This window comes from Cydia strobilella, chromosome 3 (genome assembly GCF_947568885.1).
Source record: "Cydia strobilella chromosome 3, ilCydStro3.1, whole genome shotgun sequence".
Taxonomy (NCBI): Eukaryota; Metazoa; Arthropoda; class Insecta; order Lepidoptera; family Tortricidae; genus Cydia; species Cydia strobilella.
The window spans coordinates 13280140-13304650 of NC_086043.1; the positions used below are offsets into that span (position 1 = coordinate 13280140).

A 24511-nucleotide genomic window follows, 5' to 3' on the forward strand; every position below is an offset into this window, starting at 1 on the left:
GTTGCGTACGGCGCTACGTTCTACAGGAATGTTGCTTTTTTTTATACAATATTTTGCAATACGTCGTATGTGGCGTGAACCGCGAAGACCGAGACCTTGATTGCAGCGGGTCTTCCGTTCATGATGCCTTGTGTAAACAGTAATACTATACAAACGTATAATTATATGGTTGTCATTTTACGTATAAAAAAGTTGACTGCCGCAAGCTAGTCAAATAAGTTGCAGGTAAAAATAAGGTTTTGTATCTTCTTCCAGGCGGAGCGCGCCGCGTGGGAGCGAGACACCGGCCTCTCGCTCGACGACCTGCGCCGGCGCTCGCTCGAGGCCAACAGCAAAGAGTGAGCATTCATTCACGTACCTTACAGTGGACTACTTTCCTAAGGCGGAGCGCCATCCAGGACTTGATCCTCGATACTAGTTTCTTCCAGTTCCACACAATAGGCATGATGCAGTAATTAAAAGTCACTAAAATATTATATTTATTTAATGAAACTAGTCGTAGAATACGAAAGACGCATTTATTTTTTATATTTGCCGAGATTGGTAAATGTTATGTTAAAATAAAATTACAAAATACGCAAGTCCGCCTTGATTCGGTGAACACCAATCAGAGCGAATGACGTCACGTTCGTATAAACAAATATCCAAAGAACTGAAAGTACTGATTCTCCTATGGTTCCTGCTATTTGATTTACTATTCACGGATTCAACTTAAGTAGCTTAAACCGAATATTAACTAATAATAATAACTTGAACCATGGAACAAGGATTTACTAAGGCAAACAGTGCTAATTTGCCTAGAATCGATGTGATGATTCTTGAAGTTTTTACAATCAAACGAAGACTTGTGTTATAATTGAAAACAATATTTATCTCTAAAATCTCATAAAAATCTCATATATATATATATATATATATATAAACGTAAAAGTCTTGACTAACTGACTGACTGACTCACTTAAATCAACGCCCAGCCCAAACCGTTGGACCTAGAGAGCTGAATTTTTCACAATAGATAGCTTTTATGACGTTAGTATCCACTAAGAAGGGGTTTTTCAAAATTCATCCCCTAAGGTGGTGAAAAAGGGGTTGAAAGTTTGTATGGAGATCATAATTTTTTTGAGTGCGGGACTTGAAACTTTGTATAAAGGCATATTATTAAAATACTAGAAAAGTAATTTCAGCGGTTTTGAAAATTCATCCCTTAAGGTGGTGAAAAAGGGGTAGAAAGTTTGTTTGGAGGTCAAACATTTTTTTAAGTGCGGCGACTTAAATCTTTGCATAAAGGCATGTTATTAGAATACAAGAAAAGTGATTTCAGCGTTTTTAAAAATTCATCCCCTAAAGTGGTTAAAAAGGGGTTCAAATTTTGTCGTGGTCCTAATTTTATTTTAAGCTAGGTACTTGAACTTCATAGAAAGATATAGTATAATTAAAAGAGAAAAAAACTTATTTCAGCATTATTGAAAATTCATCCCCCAAGGTGGTAAAAATGGGGTTGAAAGTTTGTATGATCAAATATTTTTTTGAGTGCGGAAATTAAATCTTTGTATAAAGGCATATTATTAGAATACAAGAAAAGTAATTTAAGCGTTTTTAAATATTCATCCCATAAAAGGGTTAAAAAGGGGTTCAAAGTGAATCTATTACAAATGCTTTGAAACTTCTTAGAAAGGCATTGTATAAGATTCCAAAAAAGTTATTTCAACGTTCTTAAAAATTCAACTCCTAAAGGGGTTAAAAAGGGGATGTAAGTTTATATGTGGTACAAATTTTCTTTTAAGCTAGGAACTTGAAACTTGGTAAAAAGGGCATTATATTAAAATAGACGAAAATTGATTACTTACAACGTTTTTGAAAAGTTTGTATTAATAGTTTCGGGAGCGAATTTTTTTTAAATAGTGGACTTGTAAATCTTCTAAGAGGATCGGAGGGATTATATCGGGAACAATTTTTTTCAGTTAGGGTCTTGAAACTTCGTAGTTTGTGAAAGACAAATTTCACGCGTTGTATAGTTATTATAATAATAATAATAAAGCCATTTATTCCCACAAAAACATAAAATTTAGGCGAAACAATTACAACCAAAAGAAAATTAAAAGAAATTTTATAAAATCGATTATCATCAATTACCTAAAGCTACTTAATCATAACTTATCTACTTATATTATATCATGCAATTTTTCAAAATATTATTGATTCCTTTTTTTTTTTATACAATCTATGTACAAATTAATAATTACACATTTAAAACAATTTAATGATTAAACATTTTATATAGTTACTTTTGCATAGTTTTACTTTGAGTATTATCAATTGGTTTAGATTATAATTTATTCAAGCATCTTTAATTTCATTTTGCTTTTAATTTATTCGTGTAAATAAACATAGTTGTTAAGTTCTGAAATAAATTATTATAGTTATGTATTTCATTATATAAGCATATTAAAATTTACATTAAATTATGTTATGTACTTACTAAGAATGAATATTAGTATAGTTATTAACGAATGATTAACCGTCCCTACTGATATCTTTTGCTGCATAATGTTCTATATTATGCTCATGTAGAAATATATAACCACCAACATACAAATCCACGCGTACGAAGTCGCGGGCAACAGCTAGTAATTATATAAATATCATACTAATTTAAGTAATTAACTAAATCCAAACCCTGTAAAATCGCTTTTTATGTGTATTTCATAGCAGGTTAATATTAGAATTTGTCATTATCTGTTAAAGACAACACTGGTGTAATTTGAAACCTAACCTCAAAAACCTACTCTCATGCAACTTTTATATTAGTTACGCCTCAAACAAGATAGATACTGTTAGGTACCTATAAAAACTAAAAAATAAATTAAATACATCGAAATGATCTTCGCAAAAATAAAGACGAGTCTTAGGCAATACGGCCATTGTATCGCCTTGCAAGTTTAAGCTACTTGTTTCGTGTTTTATTGTGTGGAACATGCACAAATAACTTATTATAGGAGTTGTTATTGATGTATTATTACACTGAGAAACCGCACAACATTTATACACTTTGGTATTCATATTTAATAATACGAAATAAACAAATTATTTAATAAGCTTCTAAGGAACGCCTAGAACGTGCGTTTTGTTTATATGAACTTGAAGTCACTAGGGACGCCATGACACTTACAAGCGTTTTGGAGCGAATTTAAAATCTAAAAACTAAAATGTAGTTTTTTCCTACTAAACATTTATTAAATGCAGAAATATGTTATTCATAGTAAATAATTTATGATTCTTAACATTATAGGACAGTTTTTCAAAATGTGTCATCATGCCTATTGTACATGGCGCGGTTATTTTATGTGACCCGAAAATTTCGATCATGCTTTCCTACCCGTGTGCAAGTGGAAGTCACAGTGTACATATATTTTAAGCACGCCAAAAGTCTGAAATAAGAAAGAAATATATCTTCCTAGATATACCTCCACACCTCAACCCCACATTTTATTCACACTCAAGTCTGTATTTCAACTTGAATGAAGTTTTTGTCTTAACTTCTAATAGTGTCTAACCGAAACCGGATTCGATGGACGGACCGTACAGGTTCTAGTTTCGGCTTATCTATGATTTTTATGCCGAAACTTCGGTCGGACACTCCCGAAACTATTTATACTTTCTTCGCGGCTTAAAAGTGCGGCATTTTTTTTGGTCGAAACATGATTTTTATTCCGAAACCTGCCAAAACCGAAACTCTGGTCGGGCGCTAACTTTTAATAATACTCACATCTATTCTGTCTATTTTTTTACTAACATTCCATTGTATCTATTCCAGGACCGTCGACGGTAAAGACAAGAAGGACAAGAAAAAGAAAGGTTTGTTCTAAGTCTGTGCTGTCGTGTCTCACCCACCGTATGTCGTCACTAACGCGTGCGACACTAACCCGACGAGTGCAGTGCGACAACAGGTCTCGTTATATAGTATGAAATTTCTCAAATGATTTTTACGCCTAAGACCCTAATCTGTTAAACAAAAGCCATTGTTTCTTTTATGCGAGCGGTCAGCTCCCGTATTAGCCACGTGGCAAAGTAACAATGTCCTTGAAAAAGCAACTGTATTCCATTAAGGTTATTGTATTAAGGTTTAAGATTTGATTCTTAATACTGTCACGATACAGTTGCTTTTTCAACGACATTGTTGCTTTGGCAAGTCCTTAACACGGGAGCCGAATGCTCGCATAAAAAAAATAATGGCTTTTGTTTAACAAATTAGGATTGTAGGAGTAAAATCATTTGAGAAAATTCATACTATACTTATATTCTGCCGCGCTATAGCCCAGTATTCACTACGCCATGGCGTACAAAGTTTTTGTGCACATGTTACTTTAGTTCCTGTAATAAATAATCGGCTGTTTTTGCCGTGAACAAGTTCGTGTGCTATCCACACCTTAAAAAAGCGAAAGAGTAACGAAGTAATAAGACGCATGAAGTGGAGTAATATATCTTAGGGGTGGTTTTGACAGCTAAAATGAATGGTGCTGCATATTTACGGTAATCCTCTAGATAATCTATAAAGTCGGACCGCGTTAAGTTTTAACGCTAAGTGCTACGTCAATGTTCTTCCCATATATTATGTTATGGCTGTCCATCGGAGAAGGGTCCTTATCCTTATGCTTCATGTGCAATATAGGACCTTTCTATCAGAATTATAGATAAAAAGGACCTTAAGCATAAGGACCCTTCTGGGATGGAAAGCGACAGTAGACATACTAGTGTGGTTCAGCGCTGTTTGAATCGGCTGTTAGCCATTCCTACGATATATTGCACCACTTGGTGCTTGGTACTATTCCTCTTGTGATCTTGTCTATGCTAGCTACTAATACGGCCTAAGGGCTAGCGTGTGAATGCTGGCTTGTAAGTATATCTGCAAAATGTATAATACATGTGAAAAGCAACTTAATTTTGCGTCCTGCTTTATAAAACAAAGTACACAATTTAATGGTTATAGTGCGGATATTGTTAGCACGGCGGCATTCTCGTTTTCACATTGCGGTCGTCACTTAACATAAAAAACGGTCTAGCCTTAGATCTCAATACTTGTGTTTCTTCTAAAATTTCGATCAAGACAATATATGTACGTATCGTTTGTACCTACACTGCTCCAAGCCTCACAGAAACTATTGGTTTTTTAGGCAGTCGAAATTGAACAAGAAACGTAAGTTTCGAATAACCTATATGTATAAATTGTCATATTGTATTAATTCTGGGATATTGTGCCATTTTCAGCGTTGTGACGGGTGTTGCTAATAACTATGCTAGACTTCAGCAAATTGCACGTTTATATTGATTGTTTATGGATTCATGGTGTATATTGCTTTGTCTCTTGTTAAACGAGTAAGATATGTCTGCATCATTTCTTAACTTTTCGTAATTTACAATAACGTATATTTGTAATTAAATCTTATTATTTAACGCCTGATATATTCGTTGTAAATATCAGTAAGTAGACTTAATTTCATGTTTAGTTTTGTATTTAATATTTCTATTTATCGAAATTATTAATACGTACCTATATTATATTGGCATATTTACATTTCAGATTGGTCTTTTAAGAGTGTCACATCCGGAATAGCTATTTAATATTGGTGACAACCCCAATACAAGGCACCACATGTATTTACATATTTTACGTGTAAGAAGTAGCTATGATTGTAGCGTAATTGAACAACGATTTATTAAAGACTATCAGCTGGGTGTAACCATAATATTACACTACAAACCAGTACAGGTTTCTATACGAGATTACTTTTTGTATGTGTTTTATAAGTTTTTTTCCATGACAAAGCATTTATATGATAAGTGAGGCCTAATTTTGTACGACTTGTGCTTCAAAGGAATTTTGTAGTATGGATTTTACAAGGTGGTTTAATATTTTGGATCCGTTTTTTAAATTACTGTATCATTGACGAAAGTAAGCACAAACAGTACTTTGACACTTTATAATTCGACATGGACGTCCACAAAGATGCCAAATAGCTTTTAATGGTCTGCATAAGTAAGACCTCGGTCTTTACAATATTGTAATTTAACAAGTATTTTACGAGAGCTGTATCGTAATTATCAAATACAAATATAATAAACATTGACTTGACTTCTCAGCTCAAAAACTGTGTGACATTAAACTCTAGGCACTAAAATCTTTACTGATAAATATAGCATAATAAACTTTACAAAAGCTAGCTGTGAAGAGTTTTATTTTCTGTTATATTTGTAAGTAGAGATGTTACGTACTGTAGACGAAAAATATAAATTAGGACACCATTCTAAATCTTAACGATAAATTAGATAAAAATAATTTTTACTTCGTTTTCAATACATATTAATACGATTTTGGCTTATTGGAGTGAGGAAGCGTTCTCGGCTTAGTGATACGGAACATGCTCATAGCTCAGTTGTGACATAGACTCAATAGCTCTAGCTAGGTGTTAGCGTTTCAAATATTTGTAATGGAGTGGAGTGAGGTTTGTTCACCATTCATATTATTATATTTGATTACCGCAGACATAATACTTTGTAATTTAAATCACCACTCATATCGCTAAAATATATAAGTTAATAAATATTTAGATAAGACATTACGACACCACGTTCTTTTTTGTTGAACTAATTCGACATACTTGTAGAGTTTCTATTTATTGTGATTATATTCTTTAATGTATTGCATACTCGCATTTGTTTATGTAAATATTTTTGTTTTGTAGTCACGATTACACATGGGACATAAAGTATAAAATATCAAGTTATTCAATAGATTAACTTGATATATTGAACTTGGTGACTGCAAGTAACTTATTATGAAATGGGTCATTTTTTGAGCGTTTGTTCCGAATCGTCTTTATAAACACGACACATTATTTTAGAAGAGGCAGTAGATTTTGATGGTGTTTCCGGTTGTCTCATACATGGTCTCTTCCAAATAACCGGAAATAGCATAGGTGAGGCGGTTTAAACGCTGAAAAATATTTCCGATATGCATAATCGTTTACCAGTAATGCCATGGTTTAATTATATTTAATTCCTGTAACGCAGTATTGACTTCCGCATTAAGTAAGGAGTTTAGTGGTAAGATTATGCTTAATTTTGTATTTTGTGTAGGGTCGCGGCCCACTTTACCATACTGATCATTTGCTTAGTCATAGCGAGGATATGTGATGTATGCGGGGACGAAGTTCAGTCGGTGTAATATATTGTACCTTTGAATAAAATATAAATAAATACGTAATATATAGGCGTTAATGTTTTATTCAAATTATCCTATATCCTAACCTAGGCGACTTCTTTCTCATGCCTCAAGAACACAATAATAAATCTATTTTAGTTTTTCAAAACCTTTAAAATATATAAAACAAACCAAGTTTTTGGGAGTCTCCGTCCAATTTGTTTCTCATTAGGTATGGACCAACGTAGCACACATTTAGTTCGTGTTCTCATTGAAACTTTTTACTTTCGCGATTACCGTTACTAGTACCCGTACCACGAGTCACTGACAATGTCAACACTGCCATATACGCTAACGTCCACGTAATTTACTTTGTATACATCACGCTCGCAAACTGCCAAAGCAAAGTGCAAAGTGCTGTACTGGTTTATTAAAACTATTATTAATATCTCAGCGGTCTCCCGATTGAAGGTAATAAAATAAAATTCATTGTATTCGTATGAATTTGTTTTTAATTAGTGATGTATTAAATCACGTACACAGTGTTATACATTCCTCGATCACATCAAAATACATTCCATAAATTCACGAACCTCAAAATATTCCGTTATGTAAACAACATGACTACATCTAGTATATCATTAATATTTTGGCAGCACTATGGAAAATATACTTCTAATTACTTTAATGAAAATGCAACTTCAAATATATAACAATCACAACAGTTTCATGACAATAGGTTCAATCTTTATTATACACTTAAAAAAGTTACATTAAATTGATTTCAAAATATCCGACGACACATAAATGTTTAATTTACAACATTACTTATCGGGGTTTTACTCCTTCAGGGTCACCATTTATACATTACATGTAAGAGAATGCCGAAATATATCTATTATTAGATAGGTACTTTGCACCTTATTCATTATAGCATTTTGTTTTATTAGGCTAAACATTTATTAAACTAAGTCCTACTCTTTGGTTCGTTTATGTTCCGACTTTGGGACTCCACCTAGGATTTCAAAATGGGACAAATAACACGAAAATTTTATAATTTCGTTTGTAAGAAGTGAAAGAATTAGGAAGCTCATTGCATTAAGCATTCGCTATCATTAAATTATTAAATAGACTGTTTAGCTACTGTCGTACGTATAGGTTTTAATTAAGACATATTGGCATATTGAAAGGGAATCCATTACTTTACTTGAACTATCGTCCCAAACTATTCCATCTCTAAATATAACTACGTCGTACAATTAAATAAGTTTGGTGTTCATGTTGTCCATTTATTTTAAAAACTACATATTGAAAATTATACAGGACGTTGCACTAAATGTCAAGTATCACAAATTATCTCATGTATCTTGTTATGTTATTCTATTTGTCTATTATCTATATACGTAACCACTAATGGATTCAATTAGTTATTTTACAAAGGTCCAAAGAAATTAGCTCCTTTGTGAAATAAGTGATTGAATTAAATATTATAATGTGATGGAAGTCAATTTATTGTATCGAGTTAAATGCTTCTGAGTAAGGTGATAAGTGACAACTAGCAGATAAATTGAGAAATTAATATAGTGCTAAAATCAATAAAAATGATATTGTAAAAATATCAGTTTCTCTAGATGGCGTTGGCGTGTACTGAGGTGTAGCACCAAGTGCTAACACAAAAATTCCTCTTCTGTACAATTCCATACAATGAGCAAAAATTATTAGTGGGTATCCATACTTGATTCGATTAAAACATTTTGATGTTTTTTGAAAATAATAAAAATAAACCCCTAATATAAATTAGGTAAGTACCTACAGTTTGCGAAAAAGTGCTATGAACATCAAGGAGACTTAATCCAAGTGCGGGTTCCTTTAGCACTTGAGAGGGGTTTTGAGATACCTATAGGTACCTACATTATAGTTGAGTGTGGCCATCTACTGAAACTGCTTTTATAACATGATTTTTCTTTGACTTTAGCACTACACCTCTTTAAATCTAAAAAATGGTACTCCTAGAGGCCGCTAGGTACCTTACCGTCACCGTTAACGCGAGTAGGGCCTACATTACGTAGGTGTCTACCGAGGCACGTGTGTGTAGTATAGCTTTTTATGATCTATTATGTTGATACCCTATTGTATAATTCTACTTTCGTTAGGAGGATTTGACATTGTTCTGATGAAAAAGGCAATTCATTCAAAAATTGCAAATAATTTTATGTATTTTATTGATTCAAAAAATTACACAGCATTACAGCGTGAGCGAACTAATACACTGTGAAATTTTAAACTGACAGTCGTGACGTAGATATATTTTGACATTTTATTTATTAAATTTATTTGTTGATTAACTGTTCACGGTCAAAAAATAAGTTACAATTGATATACGCTTTTAAACAACTGAATAACATTTTTTTTATAATAAAATAAATGTTCCTACTTATTCTACACGTCCTACCAATGTTTCATAAGATTGCCGTGGTGATTTTGGTCACTGTTCACTGTTTTGGTGAATGCTTTGTTTTTACCAGAGCCAAGTAAATGATTGTGGATCGTCATCAATGTTGTAGATGGCGTCATTTAGGGAGCTACTCACTATAGTCAGCTCACTTGACATAATAAATAGATTGCGCTGCGCTGCGATATAAGCAAAGGGCAAACCGCTTAACAAATTGTATGTCACTGATACTGCGCTATTAAGACGCAATCTGTAACAAATGTAACAATAACTGAGGAATACCATATTGTACATATGTATATATATGACTTCTCCTTATTATTTAATTGGCTATGGTATTATTATCACTCATTAGGACGTAGAGTTGATCGATAACGGCTATCGTTTTGAAGTAAAAGTACGTATGAATCGTATGATAACTATTATAACGTCGCTAGCTGAATATCTAAGTGTACTAATTACCTATATCGTAGTCCACGGCTCGCGGTGAACGCTTATTATATAGGTACGTAATTACTGAACAGTCAAAGCGGCACGCGAGGGCACTGGCCAGATGCGATGAAGAAAAAATTGCGTCTGCCCATCCAGTTGATACTTAAACTTCAATATAGTGCACTGCCTTATCGGAATATAGTTCAGATCCGGAAACCGCTACCAACTTTTAGTATGTTGTTGGGCATGTTATTCGGTCTCCAATATGTATATTTTGGTACATAGTGTATTAGTGAAGTATATAATATTTTATTGGCTTTCGTTTAATACCCCACACGTGTATGTGCAATGCATAGTTTGGGTACAAAATGCAATATTAGCAACGAGGCGGGAGTCATTTTGATGACGTCATTCCGCTGAAGTAGATGGCCGGCGCCGCTGTCTCCCGGTAGTTTTGGAGACCCAGTACCATGCCCAACAGCATACTAAAATTTGGTAGCGGTTTCCGGAACTGAACTATCTCTTCGACCGTTTCCCATAAGGCATAGTACTAATAGGATAGGTACATGTCTAAAGATATGTGGCATAAATTGTGAAATGTATAAAAGCTAAGCGTGTCATAGCTAGTGACGTCACTAGGGCTTTAGGGTTTGAAAAAAAAAGCGTTATGTAATAATGTGTTTTTTCTATTTAAATATCACAAATCAGACCATATATACTGGACTCAATAGAGCGCCGGGCTCATAGACTCTTTGGCGATGACCCATCTGTCAAGTCAAGGATACAGAGCCTTGAGCATCGCCGTCGAGTCGCTTGCCTATCGGTGTTCTATCGGATACATTTCGGGGAGTGCGCACAGGAACTACACGACCTGATCCCACCTTCCCCTTTCCATCATCGGACATCCAGGCGCGGGGAGCGAATGCACCCGTTCGTGGTCCACATTCCATTCGTTCGGACGAAACGTTTTGCCTCCTCCTTTTTGGTACGGACGGCTAAGGAATGGAATGCGCTCCCGCCATCTGTATTCCCTGATCAATATGACCTCGGTCTCTTTAAAACAAGAGTGAATAGGCTGTTACTGAACCGGTGAGCTCCATCTTAGGCCCTGTCTTCACTTTCCATCAGGTGTGACTAGGGCCAATCGCCGATCAGTTTATAATAAAAAAAATAAAAATATAGACATGCTGGAAAACAGACATTTGGAATAAACTTCAACTCTACTACGTGATGAGCGTTTGGGCTGATTTGGTGTAATTAATAATTATGTAGATATATCTACGGTTGAAGTCAAACCTCAGTTCATAACACATTCATGCAATATGCACAAATGTGACCAAATGCCAAATATATCGATGCTTGTGAGTTACACGCTACCTAGAACTAGAGGAGCAACGCAACTATCCGATCCTCGCATCAGGCGGCACGGCCTCGCCTTATACTAATCTTTGAATCTAGATACGTGGCCACAAGTTCGATTCACAACTCTTCATTATAAAGCTTTGTCAAGCTCTTTACATTAACTCGAATATTGTTAGCATATCACTATCCTAATTTCAGAGTTTTAAGTATCTTAACAGGACTGTAGTAAGTACATAACGGTAAAATTATTTTGAAGGCAATAAGATTTAAGAGTAGTCGTTACAGTTACAGTATAACAATAATATAATAGGTACCTACTATAATTATAATTACAAATTATAGAAAGCCGACATCATTCACGTTAAATTAAAGAGTAAATGCTAAAAGTAGGTGTATGAAACATGCGAAGTGTTATATAGACCGTGAACAGGTGAGAGCACGAAGAGGCGAGAGCTATCAGAAAGCATGTACACTACTCCCACCATAATAATTGACAGTTGGCAACACTCGAAACGTGATATGGCGAGACAATAACATTAATTGATGCCTATCCTAAACTAAACGCTTCGAAACATAGGCCGATCGTGCATTATTAACAATCGCTCTTCAAAAATATATACACGTTTATTGTAAGCATAGCCAGCACATACTACAGGAAACACTTCAAATTACTTATCAAATGAATCGTCTGACGCTTTGGTACCAACTATTGTAAGTAATCTAGCCCCCAAAAATACTTAAATACTAAATAACGACCCTGTCGTTTTTCGGTAACAATCGATAAATCTAATTAAATTGATATGTTGGTTATTGCCGTAACGATTGATTATTAATTAGCGACAATGCGGATATGGTCTGTGGCGTCATGCCGGCGATATGGTGTTAGCTTAGGCGCAGAACACACGGAGCGGCGAGAATCGTGTTCGTAATGCTCATTACGATTGCGCAGGTACCTACCTAAATCACGCGAGAGCTATTCGCACGCGCTACCCGCGCACCGCTCGTACGCGCGAAGCTACCAAGCAAATTGGTTTATCAACGCGCAAAGATGAGTCAACGTGTATTCTGTGCCATAGCATGCAGCGTGTGCTGCCACCTGCGCAGACAAGGTCTATATAACACCATGCGTTTCGGCGACGTAGGTGCTGCTTCTTAGCAACCAGAGTCAAGTTCCCTTATCTTATTACTTAACATCCCCCGTCGGAAAGATGAAGTACGACATTCAATACAATAATCACGTACACACATGCAACACACATCTATTTGATCCGTTTCACAATCATGCAAAAGTCGCCGTCCGGACGACGCAGAATCGAAGACATCAACCGAACTAATATACCTACGTATGTACACTTACTCGTTGAAAGATAAACTTCTAGTAATGCGTAAACATCGAATGCGCACGCTGTGTCGTTCTGAAGATGTAAATATTCATTGACGTGATGTTAGGAAAAGAGCGTCTGATATTATCTGATGCCAAAGTAATGAAGGAAGCCAAACGTGCATAAACAAAATGTGCAACAGGACCACGGAAGGTGCAGAAAGGTGCAAGTAGGAAAGACAAATAGCGTAAAGACAAACAAACAATCCGGGGTGTGAGGTAATTATACAGGAAAATGACCATAGATTAAAATACAAGTAGGTAGATAAAAGGTATAAGAAAGGTACATACTTAGATAAGGGAAACATAAAGAATAGGAAATACTTTGTACTTATTATTCTGTGTTATTGTATATACATACGTATTTTGTTTAACTAGGTAGTGTAACATTATTTATGAGTGTGTAGTTAACAAGTATTTATTGTACAATTTCACTCTTTTCTTACCGATCACAAAATAGTAATAAAGATAAAATTCGTAACGATTGTAACAACTGCAGGTAATGTCGATATATTTAATGCCTGATCCCTAGTCTAATACGAATACAGTTAGAAATTGCTGTAGAACACAATACTTAGTAGATTATTATTTTTGCACAGCCAAATGCGTCGCGACCGCGCGCTCGCTACCTACTTGTTGCTATGTACTAACTACCTAGTTTATCTAGAAGAGAATAGACCTCAAGTCCGCGAGAGGGCGCGCTTGTGTGTCGCAAGTGATTAGCCAAAACTTACTTCCTTAAATACTTTAAATTTATCGTACTGTCCATCTTACATTAAGTGTAATAGCTGCCAACCATCGAACAGTCACGATATCGGTTCGTATCGTCTATACCTACTGTTAAACGGTTGACAGCCTTCAGAGTCGGAGTGTAAAATCACATGCATACAGCGCTACAAGGCTACATCGATAGTAGACGCTGATCCATGTGATCTTCCAGGATACAAACAATATTGCGGACGCATCGCTTCGTTTATATTTCGTTGTACGACTAATACTCAACTCGATTCTATCTACCACCACTCGTCTGGATCCTCAAAGATCCGGTTAGAGCGTTTCGTAAAATACAGAACTATCTATTCTTTAAATTTCAAAGATTTCAGAAAATACTATAATAGAGTATTAGAAATAGTATCTAGCGAAAAACTACTACGAATACGAACATTACGAATGTAAAATTTTGAGGGAGATATCTAAGCGTCAAAACTCGCTAGTTAATTATCACCGACATCGAAATCAAAATCTATCCGTCCATATTTCACGAGAGCGATGTAACCGCAAGAGAGCGATCCAGCCGACCCTAGGCGACGTTCGTTTTAGAGACGCATCAGTCTTTAAAACAAGAGGAAGCTGACCCTGGTCCGGCGCGCGTCGCCCTTGCCGCGCCGGCCCATGCCGTACTGTCACATGGCCGTGTCGCCCGAGCTGCCCCCCGGCTTGGCGTCGCCGCCGCCGCCGGCCGCCGGGTCCTCGTCCCGCGCCACGCCGCGTCCGCGCATAGCCTCGCCCGCCGACAGCCCCGTGAACTCCAGTTTGTACTGCACATTACACGCACACAGTTAACATAGTGTCGGGATAGGCGTGCTAACTCACACTTGGACTCGCTATTCATAGCTCCTCATCTGTGGGAAAGCCCAACAGGCCCGATCAACTTTGATATTTATTTATGACATACCTATATAAAATTCGAAATTGTTCAAAGCTATACCGATTTGTGTTCAAATTTACAGAATGGCACGTCGCATACTGAAAACGTTCTCCTCCATAGTCACCGGGCTCGAGCCCGTTTTGGTCATATTACACCTACAGTCCTACACCGATAAATACACATAATGATAAATTGCGGATATTATTTTCGCATTTTGCGGTATATATACCGCAAAATCTCTTGACTAAAAGAAGCCTTATTTAGGCTGGATAAAGTGACCATTAGGTATTGTCCCGAGCTAGTCTCCTTTTCGGCATGCGGTGTGCTTTGATCACATAGGTATTTCACTATGAGTACAGGAATTACTAGTGAGTCCAAGTGAGAGTTCGGCGTGTACGTCGCCTTCGTGGCGAGGACGCACCGAGATGATACCAAACACCATGCACGCGAAAACAACTGTTTATGCAAAGCAAATTTTTTTATCAGATCAGTCAGTTATCCGCGTGACTCGATTTCACACCAGAGTAACTATATATTACTGTAGCAAAAGTACTATTTTATTTATGTTATATTTAACACCATGTTCTAGCAGATGTAAAAATTCACTTTATAAACGGAAATATACCACACATTCTATTCTAGTTAAACATTGTATTATCATTGCAAACAGCACACACCAACAACATTCAAAATTAGCTATATAAGTTACACCACCAATAATTCAAACAAGTCTACACTAAATCTCGAAAAAAAGACAATGTTGGTTTGAATTACGTAGTTATATATCAGGATTTTTAAAAGGTTTAGTATCAATTGGAGGTGTTACGGGTTATTCAATTGGTTTCAGTTCGCACACAGTGTACCTACTTTAACCATTCAATACACTATTTTCACTCTTAAATGTGGATGTTTTGCGTAAATTTGGTTTCCAATGCATAGGGACTCTCTCAGGCATACACAGGGAATACTGAAAAAGGAAAATAAAACAACAGAAACAAAATAAGGTATAACAACGTACAAAAAACGTCGGTCAAAAGTGTAAGTCTAGTCTTGGTGAGAACATCAACGAGGCATGTAGGCAATTAAAACGGTGGTTTACTGCAAATGGGCTACTTCTGAACGTCAGCAAGTCTAACGTAACGTGACCCCTTGTGTAGTAAACTGCCCTATGCCAATGTGCAGTGAAACGAAGTTCCTTGGCTTTATGTTGGATTCGAATCTTAACTGGAAGTGCCATGTTGACCAGCTATGCAATAGATTGAGGAGTGCAGTCTTTGGGTTACGGAAGTTGAAACCCCTTATTTTGTACGTTTCATTATAATCGGCTTACTTACGCTCACGTCCACTCATAATGACGTATGGTGTACTCATTTGGGGAAACTTTACGGATGCCAATCGAGTGTTTATTATGCAAAAACAGGCAAAACGAACGCTAGTGGGTGTGAAGCCTAGACATTCATGCAGAGATATTTTTGTGACGCACAAAATAATGACACACTACTCATTATATTTATTCGAAATTATTATGTATGGTCGAAATAACTTATCTTTGTTTAATTCAATTCAATTCAATTATTTAATTCGAATCATTTTGATCCATATAGTGTTAGTAAGTACAACAAAACTTAAAATAATACCACACTTAGAGGGTTGAAAAACAAAATTAACAATAAATTAAATAGTTACGATTAATTAAATTATAAGTGAGTAATAATCAATGTATAATGTACCAGTAACACGCTTAGACATTAAGTAGGTAGCTAAAAGTTACGAAGGTAAACGTCCTGGTGCTTGGCACGCTAATGCCCTATAAATGACACCCTGCTGCTACTTTACTGTAAATTAATTGATTTACTTAAATTTAAAGGTGACATGTTCTGGGATAGCAGTCAGACTGGACGTCTTCCTTCTTTCAATTTCATCTTCTTCTTATAGTTAAGAGGCCGGTGTCGATTTTAGTCGCAAAAATGTAAAATTGATAGATTTAGTCGGTAAAATTGTACACCTTTTGTTACCTAATTGAAATAACAAGTACTGGTTTCTATTAGCACGTCTTCTTATCTTACCTTTTATCAGATAAATTTTTTGAAAACAGACTCACTAAATTAGTAATGTTGGCTTTTCTGATGGACGTTTAGGTAAACGCGCGTAAAGCACTGATTTTGTCGCTCTTATTTGTAAATTTCGTAAAGTTTGGACGGCTAAACATGGTAATTTTGTATTACACATATCCTGTACTTGACGTTTATCAGACTAAATTTTTATTATTATGACTTTGAAGTAGTGTAAATGAAAGTTAGACGAAATCAATTTTCTCCAGAAATTACTTCAAAACAAGTGACAATTTCTCTGAAAATCGACTTAATTTCAACAAAATTTTCATACTTAAACAATCTACTACATTTGCTGAAACTATTCTTATACATCAATTTGTATAATTTACCACCATAAATTTTTGATGATTTTTTAAAAACTACCCCTTCTTTTCATAAAATACCGGTGACGCACGCTCGCGACCTGGTTATTAAAAGGCAAGATGAGAAGACGTGCTAATAGAAACCAATACTTGTTATTTAGATATTACGTAACAAAACGTGTATAATTTCAACGACTAAATCTATCAATTTAAAATTTTTGCTCTAAAATCGACTACGGCCCCTTAAGTTAATTCAGGTCCGTTGCAACAAATTTACAACTATAATCTATTACGTTTTCGGCACTGTATTGTCAATATTATATGTAATACTTTTCAATGTCACTTTTCTGTAATGACTGTTTATGCCAAAATAAAGAGAAAAAAAATATATTAATTAAGGTTGTTTGAACGCGTTGAGGTATCTGGTATAAACATTAGAACTACAGGTCGATTACGAACAGTTCCACGTCGCATGGCACTTGCAGCAAAGAACGCGCATGTCATCGGTCCGACTTATTATGAGCGATTACCTGCAGAAATAAGGACGGAAACAACCGACACAACATTCAAGCGTCGATTCAGAAACTTTTTACTGGCAAACCCATTATAAGTGAATTTTTTGATTTATATAAAAAAAAACAAAAAAAAATACAAACACACAAATACAAATACAAATACAGTAATACGTACTGCATAATTTATAATAGTATACCTATTTTTAAAATTGTCATTGTTTTTTCTTTATTTCTCATTTTTCTTAGGTTAGGATTTTATTACATGAATATAAAAGTAAAGTACAAAAAACTATAAACACATAAAAACCTAACCTAGAGTGCCGCCAGCAGCTTCGCTATGAGACCGTTCGCTGAAACGACTATCGGGACGATTATCGTCGAATCAACATCCCACATGGCGGTTATCTCGTGAGCCAGGTCTAGGTGGACTTGGCCTTCTCGGCTTTCACGAGATTCTCATCACGGGGGTAGGTGATGTCGACGAGCACGGCCCGGCGTTGAGACGATCTATTATCACTCATCATTGTTTATTATTTTTTATTACTTGACGATCCTTCTCAGGTGATTTTATATTGTGTATGAGTAATTAATGATGTGAATTTATTTTGATTATTTTGCTATTATTTAAATTTATTTCTGACGATCACAATATACATTCTTATAAATTGACATTAATGTAATTTGTACTGTAATCATATGTTGTGAAATAAATAAATCTAAGTCTAAATCATTGTAGAGTTCAAGTTTAGGGAATGTACCTACTCACACCACCAATAAAAGTTGGGTAGAAATATGACTTGTACAGTCGCCATCAGATATATCTGAGCGGACAACGTGTTCACAATATCTGAACACGCACTCTAACGCCCTGACAATAGAGGCGTGTTCAGATATTGTGAGCGCCTCGGCCGCTCCGATATATTTGATGGCGACTGTACATATAATATAAGTTTTCAATTATTGATACCAACCACCATTATTGTTTTCTGAATAAACCCTAGCTTCTAGCTAGTAACACGTATCCACACTGAATTGTCTACGAATGTGTACGTCCACTTTGTTCTTAGCGAATATCAATAACGGCAAAGAAAACATCTCTAATGTAGTCCTAAATTTGTATGGGCATGATAACACAGACATGCTTCGGTACACTACGTAACAACACACAGATACATGGATACGGGATGTATGAGAGTGCAGTCGAGACAGACCGAATCGCCCCTTCTTGAGGTTTTGTTAATCGCTTTGTCCAGCGGTATAAGACCCTGGATGCGGAGGGAACCACCCGGTGCATGGCGATTGGAAAACAGAAACGAAAAAATAAAATAAAACATACGTTAAAAATTAAACAATGATGGGGTTGTCGAACTCTCAAAATGTTCTATAAATTACTAATGAAAACTAGTATCTAATTAACTAAAAAGATTTATTCTTGTTACTATTGGTCACTGAAAGTTAATTAATAAAAATGTATAAGTACTGTATTGATCTGCCTTTTAAAATGTCACCAAGAATAAACCTTGAAACTGAGATGACACTGTTTCACCCGGTTCCCGATTTCTAACAGTCACGAATGAAGTAGAATCTTTAAAGTACTTAACAGGTGAAACACTCTGGTGCCTTTTAACCACTCCCACACTCGACTCCCACGGCAAAGGTACCTAAGGAACATTACGTTCCAATGCACTAAAGTTTTAATGTTGCCTAGAAAATTCAGGGTTTCAAAAAGTGCGACGTGTTGCTCGAAAATTGTAAATATGTCATATATGTGAGAGAAAGAGGCAGTCACCTTGTTGGCGCAGTCGAAACATGTAGTGACGACTTTACTTATGACGTTCATAAGGTGTTTAGTTTCCTGAATGACGTTGTCGACCTTACTGAAGGTGGCTGCGCGGCCTACTGTCGGCTCTTTTACTGTAAACTGTAGTTGCTGCACGTACGTGGGGACTTTATCTAGTTGTTCTAACAATTCTTTTTTCGTTGTACCTGCTGGTACCTGAAACGTAACAAAATAGCAATGTTATTTCTACAATAAGCTATATTAACGTTCCGTGGACAAAGCAGGTGCAGTGTAAAGTTTTTACCTGATATGAAAATTGTCGTATTATTTTATACAGTCTATTCGCTTCCTCGGCGAAGTACTCCGCTTGCGTGAAGAGGTCTTGGGTAGTGTTTAAACGGCCCTCGCCTTTTGTAAACTGATACATAGCGAAGGCCATGGAAGACATATTTTTTGCCCTGAAATAAAATAAATAAATAATTTATGAAATTGTAAACTGAAAATTTAAGATGATTATTTTATAATGGCAATAATATCCTCGATGACAAGTTCGATTTTAACCGCTCGTAAACTCACTCAATTTCATCATAGAAGTTATCACATAAATACTGGTATCGGGAGATACACGATAATTTTCATCATTTCATGAATTTATTCAGCGGTCCGATTTAGAATTTAATTACTTTAACGCTAGTGGCAATTAAATGCGACGTAAACCCAAAATTGCAGGTTGTTAATTATGAAATTTATGTATACGTATGGAAAATCGGAAATTACAAGATATTATTATGCACGTTAAACTTATGGATTTACAGGTGCCAGTCATGACTGACACTCATGACTTTAACGCATTCAGTGCCAGCGCGCGCTACGAGCTACGAGCGTAGCCGATAACATGTGAAATCCCGTACGTAGCGAAAGACGGCTACAAACTGAGCGCCTGCCTGGCGGGTTGCTAGCAGTGAATGCGTTAATGTGGGTAATATTCTTCGTCATTGTTCGCCTCGAGTGCTACGCCGTAGTCTCGTAGCAGGTATTTCCCGCTTTGCGCTGAAAGTTCGCGTAGCACTTTTGCTCTGCACATCCGTGAGGCCAATTTAAACGTACATTTTGATATTTGGAGGCCAATACAAACAAACGGGCCAATTCGAATATAGTATACCCGGGTAAGACCGGCCTATTTTTCGGCGAGTTGGAAGAACGTCACAAAAAAAATGTTAGACCAAATAAAGTATGCAACGATTTTGACAGCATACGCAGTGCAAGTGTTATTTGTACGACATAATTTCATAGAAGTTTGACGTTTAAAATAACATTTGCACTGCGTGTGTTATCAAAATCGTTGCAGACTTTTCTTGGTCTCACTACTTATTTCTCACTAACTTTTACCTCTGAATGTTTAATGCAAATGATAAAAAAGAAAACAATATCTTATTATTAATTCATATAATGCCCCTTAATAAAATAGTTTAGCAGTAATCTACACTCAAAGTTGAATTATATCTTTTTCAAGACACCAAACCGAAAAACCTTCTTGGACTAAGAACGGACTAATTGCTAATTTTAACTCTAAAGCAAGGAGAATAATAAGTTGCGTACGTTGAAAAAAAAACGGGGCTGTTCCATAATTTTTTTAACTTTTTCACACTTTTTTTTAAACGTTCGTAACACACGACTGACACGACTCGACTGAGCGGTTACTACAATGTGGTAAAAGGGGCGGGATGAAATGGCGTCACACATTGTATTGCTAGTTGTAGGTTCCTTTGAGAACAGCTATTTTAAACCCACGAGTAAGTTTGTAATTATTTATTGAGTGACAAATTACAGAGTACGATCTTCGTATTTTCGTGATGGGAAAACCGTGTCGAACATGAGCTCGCCTCATAGTGATGGAAAATAACTACTACTTTGGTAGCAATTGCGATCATACGATCTTATGCTCCATCCGATCTTATCCGGGTATACATTATCATATCGGAAACAGATCAAATAACTAAAATTAGAATTGGCCCGTTAATGTCAAAATGTCACACAAATTGACATTTTATTAATTGGATCGTATTGTTTGTTATTTTTAATTTTGTAAATATCTAGCTGTTATTCAAACAATGTATATTGTAAATGAATGAATAAATGAGTATATATGAATATGAATGTAAGTTTTAATTGGCCTTCTGGGGCGTTTTCACTGTGTACCATAAACGGCTGGTTAGCAATCGTCACAAAACTGGCGGTCAATGTGAACCCCCTTATATTTTGTCAGGAAAGTGACGGTTAGACGACTAGACGTGACTTAAACACAACTCAAATCACGCTTTAAAGGACAAGTTAAAAATGAAAATACCCATTTAAATGTCATTTTGTTATCTTTCCGTGCGTCTCTGTAGTCCAATACGCGTACGAACTATTACGACCGAAATGCACGTGTAAAATGTTATCATTTAGATATCATAATATACGTTCGAATTGGCCTTCGTGCTATTGTTTGTAAACGTAAAAATATACGAGCGATTTACTTGTAAAGTCATCAATATGCAAGATGACCAGAGATAAATATTAAATTAATATCAAACAGAATTTTAAAATCAGAATACGTGTTAAAGCTTTAAAATGCTCGGCCGAGGAAGTCTCAAATAGCGGCGCCATTTTATCAGTGCCTTAATTAAACTAGCAAATAGTACCTCTTCACAATATCGTTGTTCTCGTCGGCAGCAGCCCCCTGCCACTTCTCAGTCTCCGCGTCCATCTCCGACGACATCATTTTCATCTCCAGTCCTGACTTGGCGATTTTCGCTTGTTCTTCAGAGTCTAATTTGACTGCTTTTAATGGTTTACTCGTCGTTCCATGTTTCTGAAATCGATTTAAAATTCGAGTCAAGTTTAGTTATACATGTTTGGAATAGGAACATTCAAACGTCGGTAAATTTTCTATTAAGTAAGAAGTGTATTTCTAGGCGCGTCGCCTAGCGACTAGCAACATGTCTGATCCATTGCCTCATATGCGCAAACTCAGAACGCGAACAATCAACGCGCGATCGCGATTTTAGTCAGAATCTTATTGAAAATATTTTAGTATGTATTCATCAGTTCAAAAAAATATTTGAAGGATTTGAAATATGTAAATTCATTTGTTAATTAACTGCAAAAAAAAGTACCGAGAAGAAAATATTTGTGATTGCACCTAAAAAAAAGTTTTAACATCTCACGAAAACGCCAAGATATTTTTTATAGAAAATAAACAATAATTAGAAATAAAATTTGCCAAACAAAGTTGGTAGTATAGACGCGAACGCGCTTTAATTTGTTAATTAATTTATGTGCTGGTATGGTTCGTCTGGTCAATTGCCCATGAGGCCCAATCTCGCCAGACGCACACCGTTTTTTTTGCAGCTATAGTGTGCAGGAACAGAAAGTAAACTTGTTTTATTTATGATAGCTGCTGTCTCGGTTAGCTGCTCTGCCGTGTCAGACGTATCCCTGCTATCTCAAAACACAATTTTGAGTAAATCGACTTTAAAGTATTTGGTGAGCGTGAAAACTAATAAACTCGTATATTTCGTGAGTTTATTGAGTCGTCATTTTTAATATGAGTCTTGTGTTTCAACAGACGTGAAGAATAATATTTCTTTACTTTTGTTTGTAAAAGTACATAGTTTTTGAAATAAATGCATAAACATGGTTTGGCGTAACCACTGTTTCATACATTTGGTGGTTGCGCATAACTATGCTAACTTAAAGTAATAATATTACGCGTGGCCAAGACTCGCGGGCTTATTGAAGTTTTCGTATATCTAAAGTTAGAAGACTATATTGTATCTACTTCTAGTAAAACGTGTAACCAGGGGATGGGGAACATTGAGGATGAGCAGGGGATGGGCAGGTAGTCACGCGTAGTTCATTTATCTTAAGTTGTAAGAGTTAGTTGTATTAGTGTACGCGTAACCAGACTGGCGGAATTAATGGCAGAAGGTCAGTTACTCCAAACAAATTTAACCGCCTTAAAGAAAAGGTTCTCAGTTTGACCCGTGTGGTCCGCGATTATCTCGCGTTTGGCTGAACCGATTTTGATGCGGACTGCGGTTTCCAGAAAAGTGTTTGTTACATTCTGGAGAAGGTTTTAGTATACATAGAGCGAAGCTAATGCTGAACCCTGGCTGTACCTAGTGAAACTCAGGTTTGGTGCATCATAGGCACACGCTGTTTTGGTCATCCGACACGCCTTGATGAGCACTTGGGAGAGCAGTACCCAAGATAGAGCTGATGCTGATCCCTGGCTGTACCTAGTGGAACTCAGGTTTGGTGCAACGTAGGCAAACGCTGTTTTGGTCATCCGACACGCCTTGATGATCACTTGAGAGAGCAGTACCCAAGATAGAGCTGATGCTGATCCCTGGCTGTACCTAGAGGAACTCAGGTTTGGTGCAACGTAGGCAAACGCTGTTTTGTTCATCCGACACGCCTTGATGAGCACTTGGAAGAGCAGTACCCAAGATAGAAATAATGCTGAACCCTGGCTGTACCTAGTGGAACTCAGGTTTGGTGCAACATAGGCACATAATGTTTTGGTCACCCAACACGTCTTAATGAGCACTTAGGAGAGCAGTACCCAAGATAGAGCTGATGCTGAACCCTGGCTGTACCTAGTGGAACTCGGGTTTGGTGTAAATTAATTGTGGGTATTAAACGACACCTAGTAAAAATATCAACTACAGTGTCAGCGTTAGTGTTGTCAGTTACTACAATTTTTTTATTGTTGGTAGGTATTGAGAAGATACTTCGTAAAATTATATTTTTAATTCTATTACATTTTAACTTTTAATGTTATTACTATTAAACGACCGTTCGGGCGTTCGGCCCGCCTTAAGATAAGCGGACTCCGTAGCCTCTCGTACCCATTCGCACCTTCATCCATTAACTATACTGCCTCCGCGCCCCGCCTCACCGCGAGTCGGGCCTATCGCCGTACTACCTGCGTGTGGTTACGCGAAACTATGATAACTCGAGATAGTAGATATCAAGACGCCGTAAAAAAACTACGAAGAGTTACGCATAATTATTTTAACTTGAGTTAGAAGAGATACGCAAAACTCAATGTCAAAAATTGGAAAACGTCTAACTTAAAATTTGAAATATCTCAGTAACTAAAGACATTTTTTGAAATTTTGTTTAAGTATTATGTTAAGCATAGGGTCTTGTTTATTTTTGCACTGGTTAAGCGTATCTCTGTTATCTAAAGATATCGTCTGATACGGCAGGGCTACTGTACTGCTCTTATTACTTATCTTACTGATCGTTCGTGCAGTCTAGTCGAACTAGTAACTCGC

At 36.2% G+C, this 24511-nt stretch overlaps 2 protein-coding genes across 12 annotated transcripts in view; one reads left to right on the plus strand and one right to left on the minus strand.

Annotated features, from left to right (window-relative positions):
- LOC134755887 (septin-7) overlaps positions 1 to 7270 on the plus strand; it is a 40247-nt gene extending 32977 nt beyond the window's left edge. For both annotated transcript variants that reach the window (XM_063692526.1, XM_063692525.1), the window contains 3 exons: positions 256 to 338; positions 3815 to 3855; positions 5579 to 7270. In XM_063692526.1, the coding sequence (XP_063548596.1) occupies positions 256 to 338; positions 3815 to 3855; positions 5579 to 5619 (165 nt within the window). In that variant the 3' untranslated portion in view covers positions 5620 to 7270. The remainder of the gene's footprint in view (positions 1 to 255; positions 339 to 3814; positions 3856 to 5578) is intronic.
- A 417-nt stretch (positions 7271 to 7687) lies between these two features.
- Positions 7688 to 24511, minus strand: part of LOC134755896 (alpha-catulin) — a 131088-nt gene continuing 114264 nt past the window's right edge. For 3 of the 10 annotated variants that reach the window (XM_063692547.1, XM_063692548.1, XM_063692546.1), the window contains 3 exons: positions 21869 to 22038; positions 19489 to 19642; positions 18360 to 19400 (listed from right to left, as the gene is read on the minus strand). In XM_063692547.1, coding sequence (XP_063548617.1) covers positions 18972 to 19400; positions 19489 to 19642; positions 21869 to 22038 — 753 coding nt within the window. In that variant the 3' untranslated portion in view covers positions 18360 to 18971. Of the gene's footprint in view, positions 14364 to 15051; positions 15441 to 18359; positions 19401 to 19488; positions 19643 to 21868; positions 22039 to 24511 lie in introns of those variants that run through there. The other 7 variants (XM_063692555.1, XM_063692554.1, XM_063692549.1 and 4 more) reach the window with 4 other exon arrangements.